This window comes from Rhinoderma darwinii, chromosome 2 (genome assembly GCF_050947455.1).
Source record: "Rhinoderma darwinii isolate aRhiDar2 chromosome 2, aRhiDar2.hap1, whole genome shotgun sequence".
In the NCBI taxonomy this organism is placed as follows: Eukaryota; Metazoa; Chordata; class Amphibia; order Anura; family Rhinodermatidae; genus Rhinoderma; species Rhinoderma darwinii.
In genome coordinates this window covers 432,900,728-432,919,733 of record NC_134688.1, presented here as the reverse complement: position 1 = coordinate 432,919,733, position 19,006 = coordinate 432,900,728, and the positions used below count along the sequence as shown (strand labels likewise).

The 19,006-nt window shown below is 45.6% G+C and overlaps 1 protein-coding gene across 1 annotated transcript; it reads right to left on the bottom strand.

Annotated features, from left to right (window-relative positions):
- Positions 1 to 1,762: 1,762 nt before the first annotated feature.
- LOC142741513 (histone H2A-like) lies at positions 1,763 to 18,468 on the bottom strand. Its single transcript, XM_075850889.1, has 2 exons — positions 18,390 to 18,468; positions 1,763 to 2,295 (listed from the first exon to the last, which is right to left on the bottom strand). The coding sequence occupies exon 2, from the start codon at positions 2,280 to 2,282 to the stop codon at positions 1,866 to 1,868; it is 417 nt and encodes a 138-aa protein (XP_075707004.1). The 5' UTR covers positions 2,283 to 2,295; positions 18,390 to 18,468; the 3' UTR covers positions 1,763 to 1,865.
- Between the last annotated feature and the right edge of the window lie 538 nt (positions 18,469 to 19,006).

The following is a 19,006-nucleotide window of genomic DNA, read 5'->3' as shown; positions in this document are numbered from 1 at the left end:
AGGAACCTCCCTTAAACTAATTAAAGTTACCCAGGGCAGAATGGGAAGAGTGCAAGAACAAAACAAAAAATGGGAGGTAGTCCCTAACCCCACATATATGAAAATCACAAAAGTTTGAACAGCACACTCCAACCAAATGAAACGTGTATGCAGGTTCACATATATGGATTGGGTTGTCCAGTGCAGAGCGCTAGCAAAAGGCTCTTCTCTGGCTCAGCCCCTGACATCAGTCCATATATGGCTAGTGAGGTCAGGGGCAATACCAGAGCCAGAGTCCTGGGCAGAGCGCTAGTAGCACTCTGCCTGGGACACTACTCTGCTCCTGACATCACTGTCTATATGTTGACAGTGATGTGAAGGTCTTCCCCATAGACTGAGCTCAGGAGCAGAGCAGCTTCTAGTGCTCTGTCTGGGCACCTCATGCTGTGGGCGCCGGGCCCTCTTATGCCATGGGCGCAGTATCAGCCGCTATAAGGGTAGTTACTCCACCTCTTAACCAGGGGCTCCCCTAGAATCGGAACCCCATCGGCAACACTCTGGCCAGGTATTCTATGACTGAGTGGGCCCCCGAAGGTGCGGACGCTGGCCCTTGGGTCACTGGCTTAGGTTGCAAACTTGAGAGCTCACGTTTAAGGACCCAGGCTAGTAATACAACAAACAAGTCATTCAAGTCTAATACCCAATACTGAAATATGGAAAAATATGGCATTTCTAAACATCTGCAAAGTAATCGGGAATTTCACTGCCAGAAAAACAAAATACAAGTGATAATTTTAGGTATTCCTGATTATGAAGTTACACGCAAGACTTCTCAAGTACTTGACCGTCTTATTTTTTTTTCTTTATTTATAAAACACTGAGGGTGATGCACGTGATTTAGACTAGAATACTAGATTGTGTACAGATCTGAACAAACCCACCACCCAAAAGAGCCCACACTTTAGATCCCATACAATTCAATGGGTTTTGTAGTGCACACCTCCCAACTTTCAAGTATCACAAAGAGGGACAACCGATTGAGTGCGCATAGCAGCATTTTTTCCTTTTAAGCCACACCTCTAATCCCACCCAATCCTTGCTCACGCACACCTGGTTGAGCCAAAACCGTATCATGTCCCCTTTGCTGCCACCATACAGTATCATGCCCTCATAAAGTGCCACTGCAGAGTGCCCCATGTAGTGCCAGTGCCCATGTAGATAGCACAACCCCCTCCGTTGATAGTTCCACTGGGACTGCCTCTAGTAGCAGAATCCCCAGCCAGAGCATAGGCCAGGGATACTTAAAGGGAACTCAATGTCACTGTCCATATATAGACAGTGACGATAGGGGCTACTCCTGGAGCAGAATCCCCTGACGTCACTGTCCATATATGGACAGTGACAACAGGGGTTCACTCTAGGAGAGGATTCCCTGGCAACGCTCTGGCAGGGGATCCTGCTCCGGCAGTATCCACTGACATCACTATCCATATATGGACAGTGAGATCAAGGGCTTCCCCAGGCACAGCACTTAAAGTAGCGCTGTGCCCAGGGAGTCCTTAGCAAGTGGAGGAGCTCCCTCTGCTCTGAACAAGTGCTGGAGCAGGGACCTGACTGTTCCCTGCTTCAGCATTGGGTTCAACTGTATATGCATCCCGAGGACAACGAAACATACGTACCCCCGGCAGCCCGGGACAATCCAGATCGGTTGGGGGGTATGCATAACGAAGTTATTAAAGCATAAAGTAATATGAATTAAATAAATTTAAATAGCAGAAATCAGTGGAATTAAAACAGGTTTTATTGAAATACAAGCTTAAAACATTATAACTTAAAATGATCACATCTTCAATAAATAGGGTTTACAATAACGTCTATTCAGGAACTTAGAATTCCTGAGACTCTGCAGGTTTTGGTTCTTCGGAGGTCGGGCCTTTTGCGGTCTTCTTTGGCAGTAGGGTTGCATGGATATTTGGCAGGACGCCTCCATCGGAAATGGTGACCCCATCAAACAGCTTGGCCAGTTCTTCATCATTCCTGACTGCCAGTTGGATGTGTCTGGGCATTATCCTGGACTTCTTGTTGTCTCTTGCCGCGTTTCCTGACAGTTCCAGGACCTCAGCGCACAAGTATTCCAGGGTGGCAGCTAGATAGATGCTGGCTCCAGATCCAATCCTCTGAGCATAGTTTCCCTTCCTCAGTAACCTGTGGATACGGCCCACTGGGAACTGGAGTCCTGCTTTAGAAGATTTGGAGGACTTGGCAGCTGCAGGTTTCTTGACCTTCTTTCCACGACCAGACATTCTAAAAGCTTTCCTTTAAAAAGAAATTGTATAATTTAATACTCGGTACATAAAATTCTTGCTAATCTACAGATTGACTTTGTTCATAGATTTTATTTTGTAGCAAAACGGCCCTTTAAAATTGAAGGGTCCTTAAACAACTCTTAATGACAGTTCCATTAGTCAGAGAAACTGGCATGAAAGCATACCTATGAATATAACTGAAGGTACATGAGGACCTATGTGGAGTGTGGAAGGCAGCCTCATTATTGGTCTAGTCCACTAAGGGTCTATTCAAACTATGAAGTCAAGTTGCATTTTTTTTTTTTTTTACAGCGGCGTATGTGATGTGCTATGGTTTTGCCGCAATTTATAAAAAAAAACTAAAAAACAAAAAAAAAAAAAAAAAAACTTTCATTTCACAGCACTGTCTTAATATAACCTATGGTGCAAAAAGGCCACACATTCTACACAAAGTCACAATACAACAGCTAACGTAGCGGTTGCTCAACAGGTTTGCACATAGATAGTGGATACTGCCCTCAACTAGCGCTCAACCAGAGGCCAGTCAGTGAGCCGAGCGGACAACATCAAGACCACACAGAATGAATGTGTATCTTTACCACCATTTCATTTTTTTAGGTCCATAATACATTTGTGTCATGAGGAGTAAAGGGAAGCTAGATTTAGAGGTCTAACAGAAAAACAGAGCTATAATAATTAAATAAAGGATAATATGAAATTAGAAAAAAAACAAAACAAAAAAAAAAACGCACTACTCCTGTCTATGGGCTGTGTATTGCAGCTCAAGCCCATACACACAGGGCAGTCATTAGAGTTTGCCACTATTTTTTCTAAAAAACTGCAGTGCAAATTTTTTTTAATAAATAAAGTGTGAATAAACCCCAAAGCCTGGAATTTAGGGTCAGTATTTTTTCTCTTCTGTAAAACGCTACTCATGTGAAAAAAAACAAACAGTTTTTTGCCACATTAAGGCCCTGTTCAGAGTTTTTTGACAAGTTTTTTGGCGCGGAAACTGCTCCGAAAAACTCGTCAAAGAACGCCCAAAACTGCTTCCCATTGATTTCAATGGGAGTTGGATGAGTTTACCGCGAGCAAGAAAAAAAAAAAAAGCAACATAACCCATCTTGAGGCGGTTTCCGCCTCCAAAATCCCATTTCAATCAGTCAGAACGGGTAAAAAAAAACAAAAAAACAAAAAAACACACCTCGACGACTGTTTTGACGAGTTTGTCAAACCACTGTGCAAAAAACATCTGGAGCAGTTTTTGCAGGAGGAATTTTCCTCCTGCAAAAAAACTCTGTGTGAACACAGCCTAAGGCCAAGATCACAGAATTGCAGATCTGAATGTGCAACAGAAAATCTGCAGTGGAATTAAGAAAAAAAAACACAAAAACACAAAGCAGGTTTTCCAGTAAGGCTGGATTCACACGACCATGTTACGTCCGTAATGGACGGAACGTATTTCGGCCGCTAATCCCGGACCGCACACAGTGCAGGGAGCCGGGCTCCTAGCATCATAGTTATGTACGACGCTAGGAGTCCCTGCAGGACAACTGTCCCGTACTATAATCATGTTCAAAGTACGGGACAGTTGTCCTGCAGCGAGGCAGGGACTCCTAGCATCGTACATAACTATGATGCTAGGAGCCCGGCTCCCTGCACTGTGTTCGGTCCGGGATTAGCGGCCGAAATACGTTCCGTCCATTACGGACGTAACATGGTCGTGTGAATCCAGCCTTACAGGAACCTGCAACAAATAGTGCATTTTTATTTCTGCTACTGAGAGGCTGCAGATGTCCCGTATCAGCTTTACCTGCGATTTGAGTGTGAAGCGTTGATTACAGCAAACTTTGTGCACCTGCAGATTCAGAATTTTCTCTTTACTCCAATTCTGCTGCAGTATTGATGTAATAACTTGCAATTTTTAGTACAGAATTTCTGTTCCCCATTGAAGTCTATGGGCCAAACACTTCTGACTCATGCACACGACCGTGTGTGCCGGCTGAGTCCCGTCTGTGATCCGAGGAAAGATAGAACATGTCCTATCTTTCCTCAGATCGGAGACTCATCATTTTTTCACGGGCCCGATTTACCCACTAAAGTGAATACGTCTGCGAAGACTGTCGGGTACCACTCTGATGCCATCAAGAACGGCCCGAGTGGCACAACGGTCGTGTGCATGAGGCGTTAGCATCTACGCACAATATACAGCATAAAATTGACACGTTGCAGATTTGAGTCACACCGCAGGACACTTTCTGCACCATTTACTTCTACAGTGGGTCTGAAATTTTCAAAATCTCATCCACTGCTGCTGCCATAAACGTTGCAAAGTTTCCACAACAGGACTCCGCAGTATTCACACTGTGTGGGAACCCAGCCTAAAACTGCAGTTAAAATGATTCAAATACACCATGAAAAGATTTGTAAAAAAATTAGATCAAAATGGTGTTCAGAGCTTTACAAACATACACGTTGGGCGCATGCTTATGCTAGTTGGGAGACAGGCCAACACCTGTAGCAATGTATGCCTCCTAATGTAAACCTAATAATAAACTCCACAAGAGGGACATCCCAGGAGCAAAGAGTCAGACAAGGAGGGAATAGGAACAGCCCTTCCAGAAGTCATAAGTAGCTATAGAAGAGCTTCGACTACAGTCTAGTTCAGCATGTAAGGCCCAGGTCAGTGTTTTTTTTACATCGATTGACGCAGAGACTGCATCAGAATCAGCGCCAAAAAACGTCTGAAGCCACCTCCCATTGATTTCAATGGGAAACGGCGCTATTTTTTCCCACAGCTCTTAGCCGCTCGCAGTATAAAAAATACGCGATTTGTTGCCGTGGTTACACCCCTAACCTCCCATTGTAATCAATGGGAGGCAGCGAAAGTTTCACAGGCAAAAAGATTTACGCAATTTTCACCTGTGGCCATTGAGCGCAGCAGGCAAAAACGCTTTCTCTTGAAATCAACGGGAGGTCAGAGGCGGAACCGCAGCAAGAAAGAGCATGCTGCTTTTTTTTTTACCACGAGCAGATAAAAACCGCCACAGGAATTTTTTTTTTTAAAATAAGCCTCCGATTGAAATCAATGGGAGGCGGTTTCGGATGTTTTTTGCCACGGATTCCGTCGCGGTCTTCAAAAAACAAAAAAACTGTTCACACGGAGTATTTTGCAGGAGGAATATCTGCCTCAAAATTCCGTTTGGAACTTTGAGGCAGATTTTCCTCTCCCTGCACGCCGATTTTCGCGCCATTTTTCACCCGCGGCCATTGAGCGCCGCGGGCATAAAACAGTGAAATACGCTTTCTCTGCCTCCCATTGAAGTCAATGGGAGGTCAGAGGCGTAAACGCCCGAAGATAGCAGTTTTACTGCTCACATGAAAAAGACGCCAACGCCTCCCATTGAAATCAATGGGAGGCGTTTTCGGGCCGTTTTTGCCGAGTTTTGGGAACATAGCCAAAGAGTACATTTAAATTGCTTCTTTTCAGGCAGATTTTTACACTCCAAAATATACTTGAAATAACCTGCAAACAACGTCCCATGGAGTTCAGTGGGAAATACACTGCTGCTCACATGGTTTATTTTTACGCTGCTGAATTAAAAAAAACCACCTCAAAAACAAGTAGCTGTTCACTTCTCAAGGTGTTTTGGGAGGAGATTTTCTATTGACACTGAAAACGCCTCAAAAGAAGCTTCAAAAACACCTTGAAATCAGAGGCGGTATTCCCTTGTAACCAGCTCCATAATCTTCCGCCACTACTTTTTGTAGGTGTGAACACACACTAACATATACAAGTCACCACATATTCCTCAGTTACATCTGGAGCAAGATATGGATTAAACATTAACCGCAATCCTCACACACCTATCGTGGTCCAAACCTCGACTTGTCTGACCAGCCTGCAGATGTATACACCTCCCCCACCTCATTGTTGCTGATATTTATATCATGTTAATTAACCCTGCAGCTGATGTATAAATATGTAATTAGTCTCCAAACAGGGCTCTGCAGCAGCTCATCGCATCTTTCACAAAATTGTACTGAAAAATTGCATGTGATACGTACACCACGATTCTATGCTATATTGCAATGCAGAAAATTTGATCTTAAGAGGAACCTTATTTTTAAGGTAAAAATAAAATGACATTGCAGTATCACATGTAACATGCAAAAATAAAAATAAAGCAGTAATCTGATGGATTACTATAGATAACTACACCATTCATAACGTATGTCCACCTTTGAACACCATTTTCTAGCGGCAGGCCACTTTCACATACTGTAGCAGTATTTTGGTCAGTATTTTGCAACAACAGGGCCAATTCTCCAGAAACCGGCACAAGCAGGAGATCAGATCTCCTGCCTGTGCCTGTTTCTGGAGAATTGGCCCTGTTGATCCACATTTTATCTAAGCAATTAATAAAGTATATTTGAATCGTTCTTTCAGGCGGTGAATTAATAATTAAATTGATCGACATTCTATATCAGTTTATACAGTGAATAGTATTTTGCAACATGGCGCAGATTTATTAATGTAGTTGCAGTCAAACGGCGTTTCTTGTGTGAATAGACCCATATATTCCAGAGCTGAAGAACACGTTCTTCCTTTAACTCCTTCCCGCTCAGCTCAGTACTATTACGTCGGGCTGAGCGCATCGTTCGCGCTCAGCTCAGTAATAGTACTGGCCTGATTTAGCACACCGCCATTTTTATCTGGCGTGTGATTGAGCTGTGATACCTGCTGCTTCCTGCTGGACCTTAAACACATCGTACACCTGGTTTTCCTATTTACCTGTGTATATACTATATAGAGTCTCTCCACTCATGTACCTTTTTAACATGCATGTTTTTATGTGTATTTAATAAAATTTGTTATTCGTTTGATATATACTTGGCTCTATACTCTGTATGTATATATAATCATTATAGAGTTGCCTCTCCACTATACAAGGGAGGTTGGCCCGCTGGGACATTACCTAGCCCATTACTATTTCTTGCATTAGGAGATATTAAGTATAATATCACAGACAGTGTGCAGGGACCGATTAACCCCTTAAAAGCCGCGTTGAATAGCGATCACAGCTTTTAAGGGGTTACAATCAGTGAGTAACTGACAGCTCTAATACACTGCACTACGCATGTAGTGCACTGTATTAGAATAGCGATCAGGGCCTCCTGCCTTCAAGTCCCCTAGTGGGACTAAATAAAAAAGTAAAAAAAAAGTTGTGTACAAAGAAAAGTTTGAAAGTAATAAAGGTAAAAATCGCCCTTTTGCTCTTACCAGTCCTTTACTATTAAAAAAAATAAATAATCTATACATAATTGGTATCTCGGCGTCCACAACGGCCTGACCGACAAAAGTATTTCGTTATTTGTCCTGCATAGTGAACACCGTAAAAGAAAATAATAATAAACCATACCAGAATAACAATTTTTTGGTCACTTCAACTCGCAAAAAATGGAATAAAACGAGACGAAAAAGTTGCATGTACCCAAAATTGGGAGAGATCGAAACTACAGTTCGTTACGCAAAAAAATAAGTCCTCGCACGGCTTTATTGATGGAAAAATAAAAAAGTTTTGGCTCTTAGAATAAGGTAACACAAAAAGTAAATAATTTTTTTTATAAAGTATTTTATTGTGCAAACGCCATAAGACATAAAAAAACTATAAACATCTGGTATCGCCGTAATCGTATCGCCCCGCAGAATAAAGTGATTATGTCATTTATAGCGCACGGTGAACGCTGTAAAAAAAAGGAATGAAAAACAATAGTAGAATAGCTGTTTTTTAGGCACCACGCCACTTAAAAAAAAAATAGAATAAAAACTGATGAAAAAGTTGCATGCACCCCACGAAAACTACAATGAATTCCTCAAGGGGTCTAGTCTCCAAAGTAGGGTCACTTTTAAGGGCTTTCCCCTGTACTAGTACCTCAGAAGCTCTGCAAATGCGACATAGCGCCCAGAAACCAATCCAGCAAAATCTACATGCCAAATAGTGCTATTTCCTTTCTGAGCTCTGCCATTTGCCCAACCAGAAGTTTATGACCACATGTGGGGTATTGCCGTAATCGGAAGAAATTGCTTTTCAAATGTTGGGGTGCTTTTACTCCTTTATTCCTTGCAAAAATTCAAAATTTGCAAGTTTTAACAGAAAAATATGTGATTTTCAATTTCACAGCCTAATTCCACAAAATGCAGCAAAAACCTGTGGGGTCTAAATGCTCACTATACCCCTCGATAAATTCCTTGAGGGGTGTAGTTTGCCAAATGGGGTCACTTTTGGGGGGTTTCTACTGTTTTGGCATCACAAGATCTCTTCAAACATGACATGGTGCATAAAATAAATTCTAATAAAAAAGGAGGCTACTAAAGGTGCTCCTTTGCTTCTGAGGCCGTTGCTTCAGTCCATAAGCACACTAGGCCCACATATGGGATTTTCTAAAATCTGCAGAATCTGGGCAATAAATATTAAGTTGTGTTTCTCTGGTAAAACCTTCTGTTTTACAGAAAAAAAATTGAATAAAAAAGAATTTTCTGCAGAATTTTTTTTTCCTGTGAAACGCCTAAAGGGTTAAAAAAAAAACCTTTCTAAATGCCGTTTTGAATAGATCTAGTTTTTAAAATGGCTTATTTTATGGGGGGTTCTAATATATAGGCCCCTCAAAGTCACTTCAGAACTGAACAGGTACCTAAAAAAAAAAAGCTTTTGAAATTTTCTTCAAAATATGAGAAATTGTTGTTTATGTTCTATGCCCTGTAATGTCCTAGAAAAAGAAATGATTGTTCAAAAAATGATGGCAACATTAAGTATACATATAGGAAATGTTAACTAGCAACTATTTTTGGTGGTATAACCATCTGCCTTACAAGCAGATACATTTAAATTCCGAAAACGGCAATTTTTCCCAAAATGTTCTGTAAATTTTGCTATTTTTAATAAGTAAACACTGAATGTATTGACCAAATTTTACCACTAACATAAAGTCCAATGTGTCACGAGAAAACAACCTCATAATCGCTTGGATTAATAAAGACATTCCAAATTTCTTACCAAATAAAGTGACACATGTCAGTTTTGAAAAATGGGCTCTGAGCCTTAGGGCAGATTCACACGAGCGTTGCGTTTTTGCGCGCGCAAACAACGCAGCGTTTTGCGAGCGCAAAAACCATTTGACAGCTGCGTGTGTCATGCGTGTCTGATGCGCGGCTGCGTGATTTTCGCGCAGCCGGCATCATAGAGATGAGGCTTGTCGACGCCCGTCACTGTCCAAGGTGCTGAAAGAGCTAAATCTTTCAGCACCCTCGACAGTGAATGCCGAACACAACAGCGAAAAACCTGTTAAAAAAAAAGATAAAGTTCCTACTTACCGAGAACTTCCCTGCCGTTGCCTTGGTGACGCGTCCTTGGTGACGCGCCTCTCTTGACATCGGGCCCCACCTCCCTGGATGACGCGGCAGTCCAAGTGACCGCTGCAGCCTGTGATTGGCTGCAGCCTGTGCTTGGCCTGTGATTGGCTGGAGCTGTCACTTGAACTGAAGTGTCATCCCGGGAGGTCGGACTGCAGGAAGGAGACAGGAGTAATCGGTAAGTTAGAACTTCGTTTTTTTTTTACAGGTTCATGTATTTTGGGATCGCAAGTCACTGTCCATGGTGCTGAAACAGTTTAACTCTTTCAGCACCATGCACAGTGAATGTCTTCCGACGTCGCGGACCGGAAATTTTTTTGCCAGGTTCGGCCAAAACGAGTTTGGCCGAACCCGGTGAAGTTAGCTTTGGTTGTCGGGGTTCGCTCTTTGCAAAGACACTCTGTTTGGATGCTTGGAAACAGAAAAGCACGTGGTGCTTTTCTGTTTCCATTCATCCTTTTGGCAGCTGTTGCGCAAACACGCAGTTCGCACGGAAGAGCTTCCGTGCGACCTGCCTGGTTTTCACGCACCCATTGACTTCAATGGGTGCGTGATGCGTGAAATTCGCAGAGTTATTGAACCTGTCGCGTATTTTGCGCAGCGAACAAACGCTGCGCAAAATACACGGACTGTGTGTACTGCCCCATAGACTTCTATAGGGCATTGCGTGCCGCGCGAAAACCACGCGGTCTACACGCTGCCAAATCACGCTCGTGTGAATCCCCCCTTAAAGAGGCTCTGTCACCAGTTTATCGGGCCCTGTGGCTACCCAACGCGGTTTCTGCACGGAATACACATGGAAACCAAATCAAGTAGTGACATTTTCCGTCTTTTTTTTTTGTGACACGGCTTTCAATTCTGCCACCTCATAAACAATAGGGCGGTTTCTCATTGAAATCAAAGGAAAGCTATTTACAAGCAGTTTTCACATGTATTCTGCTCTGTAATCGTATCCTTAACCCCTTGATGACGTAGCCTAGTTTGGGCCTTAAGGAGGCTCTGTCACCAGTTTATAACTGCCCTATCTCCTACCTAATCTAATAAGCCCTTTAATGTATATAACAACTGTTGTTTTTTTGTTGGGAAAAACGTTTATTTTTGACCAAGTTGTAAACATTTTAAGATTTATGCAAATTTGTTCTTAATGCCCATCTGGGCGTTTTTTTAAAACTTTTCACCAAGTGGCCACTTGGGGGGGCCCACTCGGCCGCCGGGTGCTGACGCTGCCATCGTTAAGGCATCACTGTCCATATATGGACAGTGATGTAAGAAGGAGAGGAGTCCCGGAGCAGAGCGCTAGCGGCTCTGCTCCGGGACTCTGTCTCTGGGAAAACCCCTGACATCGCTGTCCATACATACAGTGAATATAGACAGCAATGCCAGGACCAGAGCAGTGTCCCAGCCTGACCGCGCTGGACCCGCCTCCAACTGAGCCTGCGTCCGCAGGACGCAGATTCAGTTGGGTTGAATGCTGGAGCCTCGCTCCAGCATTCTCTGTGCCGTGAGCAGCTCGGCACAGGCAGACGCGATGTAGTGATGTCACTACATCGCGTCTGTCTGCGACGAGTCACTCACAGCACAGTGCAGAGGAGGAGAAGCATCCTCCACACGTCGTGGGAACGGGGGTAGGTAAGTAATTATGTTATTATTTTTCTATTAGGTACATATGGGGGCATTATACTAGGTATGGGAGGGGAGTCCTTTAGCTACGCCACTCCCAGGCAGAGTACTAGTAGTGCTCTGCCCGGGACTATGGATCTGGGGTTGCCCCTGACAACACTGTCCATATATACCTGGGAGGGGGGCTGTGTGGCACTATCTACAGAGGGCACTAAATTTGTGGGGGTACAAACTGGGGGTCTAACTTCTATACAGGGCCGGCCTTAGGGTAGATGGCGCCCCGTGCGAAATTATCTTTCGGCGCCCCACGCCATTATAAAAAATGCCCCATAAAAAAATCATAATTCCTCCCCACAGTATAATGCCCTATATAGTGCCCCCACACAGTGTAATGCCCCTTTAGTGCCCCACACACAGTATAATAATAATATTTAATAATGTAATATATTATAACGCCTTCAAGGACACAGTATTTTGTCCTCTAATTGTGCCCACACAGTGTTATGCCCCCTAAGTGCCACACACATTATATTGCCCCCTGTAGTGCCCCTACACAGTATGATGTCCTCCACAGAGTATAATGCCCCCACAGCCCCCCTAGTAGAAAGTGCCCCCTGTAGATTGTGCCGTACAGCCTCCCTGTAGACAATGCCATAATCCCCCACCTCCTCCTTGTAGACAGTGCCATACAGCCCCCATCTGCCCCTTGTAGTGTCATACAGCCCCCATCTGCCCCTTGTAGTGTCATACAGCCCCCATCTGCCCCTTGTAGTGCCATACAGCCCCCCATCTGCCCCTTGTAGTGTCATACAGCCCCACCTCCCTCTTGTACACAGTGCCTCCCACCGCCCCCTTGTAGACAGTGTCATACAGCACCCACCTCCCCATTGTAGAAAGTGACATACAGCCCCCACCTCCCCCTTGTAGACAGTGCCATACTGCCCCCCACCTCCACCTGACAGGATCCTTGCGTAGGCCGGCTTGATACAGAGATGTCATCACGCCAACTGCGCAGGGATCCTGTCCCTGCGCCTCATAGGCTGCAGGCGCATCTGTAGCCTGCTACAGAGTTTCCCAACCTTTTCGGACTTGAGCCACCCCTGGAAAAAAAAAAATCCTCAGGGCCCCCCTACCAAAAATTGTTTAGAGAAAGACAGAAAATAGCTAAAAATAAGCACTACATTCTTAGGGTATGTTCACACTGCGTTTTTTGTAAGGCAGAAAAAATCTGCTTTTGAATTGACAGCATTATTTGATGGGTTTTTTTTAGCGTTTTTTTTTAAGCCGTTGAAGCGAATGCAAAAGACGCAGCAAAAAAAGCTCCAAACGAGCGCCACAGCTATTTTCTTCCTACTATTAATTTAAATTGGAGGTCAGAGGTGGAAACCACCTGTGGGGGACTCACAGTAAAATAACCATCAGCCCCCACTCACAGTAAGGCTGGGTTCACACACACTATTTACGGACGTAATTCGGGCGTTTTAGCCCCGAATTTCGTCCGAAAATGCGGCTCAAAAGCGTCAGCAAACATCTGCCCATTCATTTGAATGGGTCTTACGATGTTCTGTGCCGGCGGTCATTTTTTTTACGCGCCGCTGTCAAAAGACGGCGCGTAAAAAAGACGCACGCGTCAAAGAAGTGCCTGTCACTTCTTGAGACGTAATTGGAGCAGTTTTCCATTGACTCCATGAAAAAACAGCTCCAATTACGTCCGTAATGGACGCAGCGAAAAGCGCCTGCAACATGCCATTACGTCTGAAATTCCGGAGCCGTTTTCTCCTGAAAACAGCTCCGTAATTTCAGCCGTAATGGACATTGCCGTGTGAACATACCCTAAAATGACCATCAGCCCGTCCACTCACAGTAAAACGACCATTAGCCCCCCACTCACAGTAAAACTACCATCAGCCCCCCACTCACAGAAAAATGACCATCAGCCCCCCCCCACTCACAGTAAAACTACCATCAGCCCCCACTCACAGTAAAATGACCATCAGCCCCCCACTCACAGTAAAACTACCATCAGCCCCCACTCACAGTAAAATGACCATCAGCCCGCCACTCACAGTAAAACTACCATCAGCCCCCCACTCACAGTAAAACTACCATCAGCCCCCACTCACAGTAAAATGACCATCAGCCCGCCACTCACAGTAAAACTACCATCAGCCCCCACTCACAGTAAAACTACCATCAGCCCCCCACTCACAGTAAAACTACCATCAGCCCCCCACTCACAGTAAAACTACCATCAGCCCCCACTCACAGTAAAATGACCATCAGCCCGCCACTCACAGTAAAACTACCATCAGCCCCCACTCACAGTAAAACTACCATCAGCCCCCCACTCACAGTAAAACTACCATCAGCCCCCCACTCACAGTAAAACTACCATCAGCCCCCCACTCACAGTAAAACTACCATCAGCCAGCCACTCACAGTAAAACTACCATCAGCCCCCCACTCACAGTAAAACTACCATCAGCCCCCCACTCACAGTAAAACTACCATCAGCCCGCCACTCACAGTAAAATGACCATCAGCCCGCCACTCACAGATGCCACCTGTAGATAGTACCACACAGCCCATTGTAGGTCGTGCCACACAGCCCCCTTGTAGGTCGTGCCACACGGCCCCCTTGTAGGTCGTGCCACACGGCCCCCTTGTAGGTCGTGCCACACAGCCCCCTTGTAGGTCGTGCCACACAGCCCCCTTGTAGGTCGTGCCACACAGCCCTCTTTTAGTTCGTGCCACACAGCCCCCTGTAGGTCATGCCACACAGCCCCCTGTAGGTCATGCCACACAGCCCCCTGTAGGTCATGCCACACAGCCCCCTGTAGGTCATGCAACACAGCCCCTTTGTAGGTAGTAGGGATGTCACGATACCTGAATTTGGACTTCGATACCGATACTTCGTGTAGTATTGTAATTTCGATACCAAAACGATACTTTGCCAAGAGTAATAAAAAAAAGTTCTTCCATTTTCTGATGTGAGGCACGAGGTGTGATGATGAATTTAACCTCCACGTGCCTCAAATGAATAGTAATTAACCCCATCATGTTTCTCAGTCATAATGGGTTAATGTGTGAGGTACATGATGGGGTTAATTACTATTAATGTGAGGCACATGGAGGTTAAATTCATCATCGCACCTCGTGCCCCACATTAATAAGTGAAAGAAGTTTTTTTTTTTGTTTTTTTTTTACAGCGTCCACATCATAAATGACGCAAAAAAATTGTTGTGCAGGTTATTACGGCCACGCCAATACGGAATGTGTGAATATTTTATGTATTGAGACTTATTTTAATGCTTATTGTAAAAAAGGTGAATGTGTATTTTTTTAAATTTAACATTACTTTATGTTTTTACTTTATTTTTAAACTTTAATATACTGGCATATATCTATATTACAGTACATTAGCCTGTGTACTGACAGTACACAGGCAGTTGTTGGGACATACCTAAGTATGCCCTAACAACAGGAAATATGGTAAGACGGCCCTGGGGTCCTTCAATGGACCCTGGGCTGTCTGCCCATATATGGTATGGCCCTCAATCGCGTCACAGGAATTCCCTGTGACGCGATCCAAGGGTAATCCCCCCTCCTCACTTTCCCCTGAATGCTGCAGTCAGCTTTGATCGCAGCATTAGGGTATGTTCACACGTAGTCAACAAAAACGTCTGAAAATCCAGAGCTGGTTTCAAGGGAAAACAGACCCTGCTTTTCAGACGTTTTTTTACCAACTCGCATTTTTCGCGGCGTTTTTCGCGCCGTTTTCGCGGCGTTTTTTACGTCCGTTTTTGGAGCTGTTTTCATTGGAGTCTATGAGAAAACAGCTCCAAAAACGTCCAAAGAAGTGTCCTGCACTTCTTTTGACGAGGCTGTATTTTTACGCGTCGTCGTTTGACAGCTGTCAAACGACGATGCGTAAATGACAGGTCGTCTGCACAGTACGTCGGCAAACCCATTCAAATGAATGGGCAGATGTTTGCCGACGTATTGGAGCCGTATTTTCAGACGTAAAACGAGGCATAATACGCCTCGTATACGTCTGAAATTTGGCCGTGTGAACATACCCTTAAGGAGAATAGCGGCGGAGATGAGCGGTTTCTCTGATCTCCGCCGTTATAGAGCGGGGCTGCGGCTGTGTAATACAGTCATTGCCCCGCTCCTGAAAGAAGTGCGTGCGCGGTCAGCATGAGGTAATGCGGCTGGCGCTGCACTAATGAGCGGCGGTGCAGACACCGAAGATACAACATGGGGGTGTTTTGCAGTGCGGCCGCCATGTTCTGTTTTCAGTGCCGCCGCTCATTAGTGCAGCGCTGGCCGCATCGCATCATCCTCGTGGCGCGCACTTGTCAGGACTCAGGAGCGGGGCAATGGCTGTATTACTCAGCCGCAGCCCCGCTCTCATTCATCATGTATTACTATACTTAGCTGTGTGGCTCGAACCATTTGGGGATTCACAGTATCGAAACAGTATCGAAGTTTCGATGCATTGTGCATCCCTAGTAATTAGTGCCACAAATCCCCCCCTTGCCGCACAGCCCCCTTGTAGGTAGTGCCACACAGATCCCTTGTAGTGCCACACACACCCTTGTAGGTAGTGCCACACAGCCCCCGTGTAGGTAGCACTCCCTTCCTGTAGATAGCGCCACTGTATCTCCCTGTGGCTGGGGATTCCGCTCCTTGACGGAGTGCTTGATGTCTTTGTCCATATGTGAACAGTGACATCGGGCAACTAACTCCTGAAGCGGAATCCCTGTCCTCAGCATTGCAGACGCTGTGACCGGGGATTCCACTCCAGGAGAAGCCCCTGACGTCTCTGTCCATTTAGTCGGGGGTGCCATCTACAGGGGTTCTGCAAAAAAATCTCCTCCTCCTCCTCACATCCACTTTGCGCTATGAGGAGGAGGAGAGAAAGAACGTCCGTGGCAGTTGTCCAGAGGGGGTGTCGCGGCACCCCTGGAGGATTCTCATGGGAACCTCATGCTGGGAACCACCAGCCTAGTAGATCACAGAGCAGGGAGATACCTCCCTGCTCTGCTATAGTGTTCAATAGTATCTGTGTCTTTAGCAGGGCCGTATTTACATCTCACGCTGCCCTAGGCACTAAGCCTGAATATACCCCCATTACAGGCCTATTTAGTTTAGCCAATTATCATCATGATCCGCTCGTTTCTGACCAATTATAATGATATTTGGTCAGTGTTAACAAAGGAGAAGATCAATGATAAAAACTTTGCTTATCGTTAATCTCAAATGAGAAAAAAAAAAGGTAATACACCCGGCCGTAGTCATAGCGATGCATATTCTGTTCTGAGCGTAGCGCGGCCTCCAGGGATGACGATGCATCCCATGTGACCGCTGCAGCCAATCAAAGGCTGCAGAGGTCACATGGACTACAGCGTCATCGCAGGAGGCGGGGCTACGCTCAGAGAGGGAGAGGGACTACGGCCGGGAGTATTAGCTTTTTTTAAAATTTATTCCTGCAGTCTTTCCGCCCAAAAAACGACACCAAAATTTGGTGCTGTTTTTCAGGTGAAATTCCCTGCGGTTCTCAGGACGTATACACTGTGTAGTTTTACGTATCCGCCCTGTGTGTTACTAACTTTATAATCAAGTTGCTCTCCCCACAAATATTATCTCTAAGGGCTTATTCAGACGAATGGGATATATGTCCGTGCAACGCATGTGATTTTCATGCGCGTTGCACGGACCTATATTAGTCTATGGGGCAGTGCAGACATGTGCGTGATTTTTATGCTGCGTGAGTCCGCTGCGTAAAAGTCACGACATGTCCGTTCTTTGAGCGTTTTTTGCGCATCACGCACCCATTGAAGTCAATGGGTGCGTGAAAACCACGCATGTCACACGGAAGCACTAACGTGCGAACAGCGTGATTCGCGCAACAGCTGTGAAAAGGATGAATGAAAACAGAAAACCACCACCTGCTTTTCTGTTTGCAAACATCCAAATGGAGTGTCATAATGATGGCGGTTGCGCAAAAAGCACACAGCCGCGCATCATACGGGGCTGACACACGCAGGCAAATGCATTTTGCGCAGGCAAAACGCAGCGTTTTTTGTGTGCGCAAAAGGCACACGCTCGTGTGAATCCAGCCTAAGGGTAAAGCCACACGGAGCGGCCCTGACACGGTCGCAACGCAGCTAACAACCACGCCGGCACCATGTTCAGTGCGGCTGTCAAACAGCCTGTTAGTGGCCGCACGTATTCCAGTTACATTCGCACTGCCGCTCCATTCATTCTCTATGTGAGCGCCGGAGATAGCCGAGTGCAGTGTTCTGCTTTTTCCGGCGCTCCCATAGAGAATGAATAGGGGGTAAGTTGTTGTAATTTGCAAAATCGTGCGGCCATAAAGGGTGTATTAATTCATGGCCGCACAATTTTGCAGATAAAGGGACGGTTTACCCGCGTTAAAGTGCGGTCATGAATTAATACACCCTTTATGGCCGCACGATTTTGCAAATTACATCAGCTTACCCCCTATTCATTCTCTATGGGAGCGCCGGAAAAAGCAGAACACTGCACTCGGCTATCTCCGGCGCTCCCATAGAGAATGAATGGAGCGGCAGTGCGCGTGCGAATGTAACTGGAATACCCCTTAACGAGGTATTTGACAGCCGCTCCTACATAGTGCCAGCGGGGTTGTTGGCCGCGTTGCGACAGTGTGAGGGCCGCTCCGTGTGGCCGTACCCTAAAGAATCCTTTCTCCCCATACAGAACGCTAAGTTCCCCTCCCCCATGATTCATAATAAGCTCCTACACCACTAAATAAACTATACAGAAGTCCCCCTCCCCACAAAATACATGTATAAAGAACCCCCCCACACTCCTATAGCATTTAGGGCAATGTCCCCTCACCCTCAAAATCGATCTGTAAAAAATACACACTCAAAGTACCTCTAACCTAGTCTCCCCTCCCCCACAAAATCGATCTTTTAAAAACAAAACATCCTGTTACACATCACATAAAGCCCCCTCTCTCCCCCTCCCTCACACAGCACATAAATAGACATAGATTAAGCTAAAGCTGCTGCTCTTACCTGACTCTGGAGCTCCGTGGAGGAGTCTTCACTGGGGCTGCAGCACAGCAGGAAGGAGCTGCGTGAGGTGCTGAGTGTCTGTGACACTGCAGTACAGGCTGTGCTGATTGGTGGAGCAGACAGAAGCACCTGCTGCTCCTCCAATCAGCGCTCACTTCACGCAGCAGTGCAGAGGGAGGAACATTTCTCCTCTCTTCTGCTTGTACCCACTGGCGCCCCCTAGCAGCATGGCGGCCCGCGCCCTGTGCGACCGCACGTGTCGCACATAGCTAAGGCCGGCCATGCTTCTATATGGGGGCATAAATAGGGCCTAACATCTATATGGGGGCCCCATTGACTGAGGCTAATCTGCAAGTGGATCTGTGGTAAATAAAACTGCAATTCCGTGGCAGAAATCTGAGGGTTATCTGCCAGTCTTAATATGAATATGGAGTAAAATGTGCCTAATTTACTAAGAAGTACCCCCCTTAATAACTTAGGCGCATCTCTCGCAGAAAGTAAAATTCACGCCAGTCATGAGTTTGCGTAGATTTGCTCCATAATTTACCACAGTTTCTGGCGTAAATGAGTCAGGCCACGGGTGCCACCGCCATTTCAGCTAAGCTCCCCTAACTTTT

Excerpts from the sequence above, each read along its gene's own strand:
- LOC142741513 (XM_075850889.1), bottom strand. The coding sequence starts at position 2,282 with ATGTCTGGTCGTGGAAAGAAGGTCAAGAAACCTGCAGCTGCCAAGTCC.